Below are 6,887 nucleotides of genomic sequence, written 5' to 3' on the forward strand. Positions count from 1 at the left end.
AGTCAGACAACTCACGTGTTTCTTTAACATGTTTATTAGAAGTAGCATATAGTTGAGTTTGGCGACTAGGCTCGGGCATCATCACTCCATAGATATACATAGCACGATGAGTGATGATCAAATAACTAACCCCCCGAGCCTACAGGTGGAAGCTGGGGTGGAAGCTGGGGTGGTGGGGGGGCAGGCAAGCAGCAGCGACGTGGAAGTAGCAGCAGCAAGCAATGCATGGAGAGAGATCTGGCAGGTTAAACAGGGCGGCATATTAAGGAGACTCTGTTTGGTTAGTTGTAGAGTGGCAAGCGGCGTTATGTATGAATAAGGCATAAGTGCTCGAGTTGACTGCCTGAACTAGCTCGCAGGCTTTGCCCATTTAATGGGTTTACTAGATTTTTTCAAACATCACTTCCCCAGTTTTAAACATCAAGGTCGTACTCCGTCTGTGCTTACAGTTTTGTTAGTAGGTTAGGAGTAAAGGTTGTGGTATTTCAGCCGCTCCCCCATCATTTTAGTGTCAGCTAATTGTGCTCACATCCTCTTACTGTCCAACTGTGTATATCAGGTTGCGAGAAAAAAGTCATTAAGATGTTGATGTGTTGTACAATACTTCCATCAATATTGTTGTCAGTGTAGCTTACACCTCAGCTCACCTTGAAGTATCTCTGACTTGTTCTGCTCCCTCCCTTCTGAAACCTTTATGGCCCCTCGATCAGATGTTATATTAGAAGGCTAGTGCTGCTGATTGCACTGAAAATACATTCTCCTGAATATTCCATGGTTGACTAAAGGCTGTGCCACTGACAAAATATTCAAATCAAATTTTAAAAATAACAAATCAAAATGTAAACAAATCACAGTAATTGTCATGTTGATACACATTCAATTAAAGAGTGGAAAAATAAATGAAAATACAGAACACTTTCTTAATTAAGTGCATGATTTTCCTTCAGAGATCACAGACTCTTTTAATTTGACTTCTCGGCTGATTTTTTGAAAGCTGCATTTGCCACAACCCCAACCCCACCTGCTAGGGAGTCCCGAGTGACATTATTATGTGGCGACAGCTTATACTGATAAATAATTAATCAGAAAATCATCTCACTAAAGCTTCTCTTTTGAATTAGGTTTGGTATGATAAACAATTAAGCAATGAAATCAATCTGTTGCCCCCTAAAGAGTTTAAAGCTCCTTCGTTATTGCAGATTTTTGCAAATATCTTAAGAAATGGTTTGCTCTAAAGTTACTGATAGGAATGGTGTGAATTATGTCAGTGCATATAATTTATATTCTGGTGTTCATGTTGGAGATATTTATGTTGTCCTCTAGAATTACTGATGATAGTGTGAATTATGTCAACGCTGACTTCTGCATGTAATTTATACTCTGGTGTTCATTTTAGAAATATTTATGTTGGGTTATTAAATATATTCATGCAGAGGAGTGGCTGATGTGTTCGCCATCTGCTTGGATTGTCCTTGTTCTGTCCAACTCATGTCCTGCATAATTCACTCTTTCTGTCTCTTCTTTGAAGAGCATCTGTGCTTTATCAAAAAGGAACTGTTTATTATTCCTGCTTAAGCGGACAGGAAATTCTTCTTTTTTTTTAAACTTACAAAAGATGCATATTTTGTTCCTACAGTGTGATAGTCATGACTCTCTGAATGCATAATGCTTATCAGTAGAACGTGGTACACATAGACCCTCTGTTGGTGTCATTAAGTATTACACCATGTTGGGAATTTGAAGCTTTTATAATGTAAATTCCTTCATATGTGGCACTAACAGCCCTCTATTGAACCACGTGTGACGGAAAAATACTTCATAATATTTATAAACTCAAAATCTAATGTTACTGCACATACTTTCTGTACATTTGAAACATGTTTTCAATTTAAGTTTTTTTAATTCTCTCAGTAATTTATTCTCGTCAAAGCTGTATAACAGACTGGTTGCTCTCCTAGGCCTCGGATGGCACCGTGTTCGATGTGTGGCAACTACTTTTTGAGTAATTAAATACATTAAAATATGAATAGCTTAAAATATCTTGAGCTCTTGCCTCGTATCGTCTGTATAAATAATTTGCTTTCAGTTGGTTTTGTTCTCCAGCTCTGGAGCTGTTCAAACATTGAGTTAGTTCGTTCCTGTTTCAGCCACCCGATGTGGGTCAAAACATGGCCACTCAGAGGCTTTAATTCCCCCGATCAGCTACTGTTTTATGATGGATAAATGATGTCCTTATTATGATTGGACTTTAATAACAGTCATAACATCAGTTCATTACTGCCTGCAGGGAAATGCTTTTTTAGTTTGGACCCCCCCGAGGCAGGTGAAAGCTCGGCCTGAGCTTCTGTTGGAGGATCAGCGCTGCAGATGCTTACTAACACCAGGGCTCGGCCTAATTATGCCTTTCACCATTTTAACAGTCCATGACGTCTAATTCTTGTGTAAACAGTGTTTTCCATCCATTAGAAGTAGGGACTAAAATGCCTTGACACACACCGTTTTGTTCTATGTAAGTTGCGTTTACTGAAATACCAGAATTGGCACTTCCTGTCGGCCAGGTTTCCTTTGAAAAAACTGTTTTATTCTCAGTGACATTTTCCTGTATCACAGGTCAAATAAAGGTGTTTTGTGAAATGTTTCTCATCTGTTTTAAGTTTATTTACATTTATTTTTGTATTGCCTACTGTATTGGGCTTATTTATTTGCCCTTTGTGAGAGATGATTTTCGCTTTATTTTAAAGTCTGTATGAATATTTGTATAATAGTAGTTTTACACAAATAACTTGACACACATATGATTTCCTAACATCTACATACAAATTGAAAACGGATAAATGACAAAGGGATTCTTTAAAATATTTTTTCTTTCAAATGTACACATCCAACACTTAACACGGAGCTAAAAGCTTTTTTCCCCCTCTTGTTACATTCCCTTGTCTTCTGTTTGCAAACCACATTGTTCACCACAAAGAGTATCTGTTACTGTTAGACACTGTCCTATATTTGACATTGTAGAAGAGAGAAACCTGATCATATAGTAAACAGTGGCTGGGTCTATAATTCCACATCCTGGTTTTAATGTATCACAAGAAGGAGGAGAGCTTTTTTTTTCTTTTTCTGAACACCTTTCCTCGAAGGCGTGGTAATCAGGGAGTGTTCAGAGATTCAGAAGCACTCCTGTATATACAATACTTTGCTGCTGACTGGAAATACTTGACGTACATTTCAAAGGTCTCAGCTCTTTTGGGAACCAAAAGTTATTTTGATCTCAAATATGAGAAATCGAGGTAAGATTTCACTTTACTTCCAAAACAAGTAGTCAAGCTTTTATGTCTGCCAATCTTCACCTATCTGCTCTTTGTGGTTTCAGCTGTTCTGCCACTTGCTGCTGTAATAGTTGTCCTCCTAATAACCTGGGCAGTCTCCTTCAATTCATTCGATGTACAGGAGAAAGCAAGGAATATTCTAAGTGAGCTAACTTTTACTTATTACATCACAAATCTTGAACTACCTCTCCTCATTTGTATTTGCCACATCTTAATAATACTGAGCTTTTATTTTAGGGTTCAATAAAGTTAATGTTACCAAACCAAAATTCAAAACAGGTATATTTAATCATGATAGATGTTGACATAATATGCCTATACACATTAACTATGTTTAACTTCCTGCAAAATCAGAAGTAATTTTCCATGTGCATTTTCAGTTACAACAGCACCCAAGGCAAAGTGCGGCCTCTCCAGAGTCTGTCCGCCCGACCATTTTGCTTTTTACATCGTCAGCGGAGCAGCTAATGTAGTCGGACCAAAGATATGCTTTGAGGGTAAAATGTGCGTTATGTTATGGTTAGTACCTGAATTGACGAAGGATTGTAATGTGTTGTATCTCAACCGTATTTGTATCTCAACAGCATTATGAGCAATGTGAAGAATAATGTGGGATCAGGATTGAACATTGTGGTTGTAAATGGTGAGTGAAATTTCAGATTTAGCCGATTCTGTACAGTAGTAACACTTCTTGTTTGAGCTCATATTGTGTGGGCTGTATTCCTCAGGGTGCAGAAGTCACTATGAATCAATCACTGTTCCACTTGGGGCACATGTAGATGTCTGTTCCAGTGGTGCAGATTTGTAGGCCCAGAACTGACTATATATCCCCATTCTGAGCAGCCATTACAAAGCAAACTGATTCAACATTTGGTTTTTAAAGGTCATCTATTATACAAAATCCACTTTGTCATGTCTTTTATACATAAACATGTGTCCCCTCTGTGTTAAGAGATTCTGAAAGTTTCAGGAAAAAAGATTTGCTCACTTTTAGTCCTGATCCATTTATATAAAAACCTGTCTGAAGATGAGCTGATCAGATTTTAGCATAACGTTTTTTTTGGCTTGTGTAACCATTAGCCAATAACCAACCAAGGCAACACCCCCCACCTTATCACCTGAATCTCCTCCTAGAGCACCATTGTGTTCTTTTTAACCAAATCTCTCTCAGAGGGGTGTGTGGAGTGGCTCCTTATTTTCATCTAAAGTAACAGACACAGAATCAGCACTTTTGAAANGGTGGAAGCTGGGGTGGAGCTGGGGTGGAAGCTTGGGTGGTAGCTGGGGTGGAAGCTGGGGTGGAAGCTGGGGTGGTGGTGGGACAGGCGAGCAGCAGCGACGTAGAGGTAGCAGCAGCAAGCAATGCATGGAGAGAGGTCTGGCAGGTTAAATAGAGCGGCATATTAAGGAGACTCTGATTGGTTGGTTGTAGGGTGACAAGGGGCGTTATGTATGAATGCAGCATAAGTGCTCGAGTTGACTGCCTGAACTAGCTCGCAGGCGTCGCCCCATATATGACATGAGATTAAGCAACGGTTTGCAACTCAAATGAAGGAGGTATACAAAGTGCATAGGCAGCATTCATGATTCTACAAAGAGACATTTTATCACATACGTTTTGGAAATCAGTAACAGAGACGTGGCGGAGAGTAGATATCTGTTCTGACTGCCATCCGTGCCCAAAAATAGAAACTTCTCTCTTCTGAACGTAGCACAGGTTTATGATGAATTATGTAAACTGGCCTGAGTGCTGCTGACCTGAAGACTGCACTCTGTGACACTCAGGACCAATTCCAAACCAACCCATTCACCCTCAGACAGCGTGAACTTGGTCTGTAGTCTAATATTACTTATTGAAGGTGGAGGGTTCAGGACGGACTCTTTGGCAGAAACATGAACTGACTTCACGTGATGTCGATCAATCAGCATCTCTCGGATGAAACATTATGAATAATAACTATAATAAAGAATCTTTAGTGGCGCCTTTTGTTTTTAAATCCTATGTTTATGAGCTGTTGCAAATATATAGAACTTCACAATCAAGTGCACATCTCTGCCCAGAATCAGACTCGAGGTCGAGAGAATAAGATGTAAGACAAGGTCAAAAATATACAATTCTAAAAAGGAAATATAAAAAAGAAACAATTTAGCATTAGAAAAGAATACCGACAAGTATTTGCAACACATTTAAATGTAAAAAATAACGTATTACAATTAATCTATACAATACAGATTTATTTATAGAGCACTTTAAACCTCCAGACCAAAGTGCTGTACAGTCAAATAAACAAAACAAAACATACAAAAAGTAACTCAGTTCAGCTCACACACCATAAAACAAGTAACTCTGTCATCAGGGTCGAAAACAGGGTGCCGACCTAATGACCATTGAGAGAGATGTACCCCCAGTCACCAGGAAGGGCAGTCGAGCAGACGTCGACCGACGTCTTTACGGGCGTCGTGTCAACGAAAATTGACGTGTGCCTTTATACTGGTGGTAAAGGGTAAAGCGAAGCGAGGTGCGCCGACAGTTATGTAAAGATCTTAAGTAAAGTTAGGGACGAAAATAAATTCGAAAATTTGAGGGATTTACCGTAGCTGGGTGTTATAAAAGACTCGACGATGGCGGGAATGTCGGGTTGGCGGAGAGTCCAGTCCGACGTAGGAGGACTTGCACGTGTCTAAGGTTCAGTTTCGAGTCTCCCCCGGCAACCGAAGAGACATCGCCGGGGGTGTGACACCTTCGCTAGACGGGTCGTTTATTCTGCCAGGGTGTGACACCTTGCTAGACGGGGGACGTGTAGCTGTGCCAGGGGTGTGACGCCTTGCTAGGACGGGGACGTGTAGTCTGCCGGAGGTGTGAACACCTTGGCTAGACGGGACGTGAGTACTGTCAGGGGTGTGACACCTTGCTAGGACGGGACGTGTATCGTGTCCGGAGGGTTGTGTACCCTTGGCTAGACGGGACGGTGAGTCTGTCCGAGGTGGTTGACACCTTGCTGGACGGGGGACGTGTAAGTCCGTCCAGGGGTGTGACACCTTGCTAGGAACGGGGGACGTGTAGTGCTGTCCGGAGGAGGAGTGTGGACACCTTGGCTAGAGGGGACGTGTAGTCTGTCCGGAGGTGTGACACCTTGCTAGACGGGACGTGAGTCTGTCCGGAGTGTGTGGACACCTGCGTAGACGGGGACGTGTAGGTCTGTCGCAGGGTGTGAGCGCACGCCTTGCTAGACGGGGACGTGTAGTCTGGGGTCCAGGGGTGTTGACACCTCTGCTCAGACGGGGACGTGTAGTCTGTCCGGAGTGTGACCACCTTGCTAAGACGGGACGTGTAGTCTGTCCAGGGGGTGTGACACCTCGTGCTAGGACGGGACGTGTAGTCTGTCCAGGGGGTTGACACCTGCTAGACGGGACGTGTAGTCTGTCCCAGGTGTGCACCTATGCTAGACGGGTACGTGTAGTCTGTCCGCAGGGTGTGACACCTTTGCTAGACGGGACGTGGTAGTCTGTCCAGGGTGTGAGCACCAGCAGAAAAATAACGAAAATTTACCAGGATCGAAC

General features: G+C 42.0%; 1 protein-coding gene across 2 annotated transcripts in view; it reads left to right on the forward strand.

The window, feature by feature from the left end:
- Window positions 1-6,887, forward strand: part of LOC104955206 (protein FAM3C-like) — a 48,358-nt gene that overhangs the window by 39,835 nt on the left and 1,636 nt on the right. Inside the window, exons 1-4 of one of the 2 annotated variants that reach the window (XM_010782456.1) lie at window positions 2,851-3,287; window positions 3,371-3,469; window positions 3,707-3,830; window positions 3,911-3,969. In XM_010782456.1, the coding sequence (XP_010780758.1) occupies window positions 3,275-3,287; window positions 3,371-3,469; window positions 3,707-3,830; window positions 3,911-3,969 (295 nt within the window). In that variant the 5' untranslated portion in view covers window positions 2,851-3,274. Of the gene's footprint in view, window positions 1-2,850; window positions 3,288-3,370; window positions 3,470-3,706; window positions 3,831-3,910; window positions 3,970-6,887 lie in introns of those variants that run through there. The other variant, XM_010782455.1, reaches the window with a different exon arrangement.

The sequence above is a fragment of the Notothenia coriiceps genome, unplaced genomic scaffold (genome assembly GCF_000735185.1).
Source record: "Notothenia coriiceps isolate Sejong01 unplaced genomic scaffold, NC01 NC01_scaffold00024667, whole genome shotgun sequence".
In the NCBI taxonomy this organism is placed as follows: Eukaryota; Metazoa; Chordata; class Actinopteri; order Perciformes; family Nototheniidae; genus Notothenia; species Notothenia coriiceps.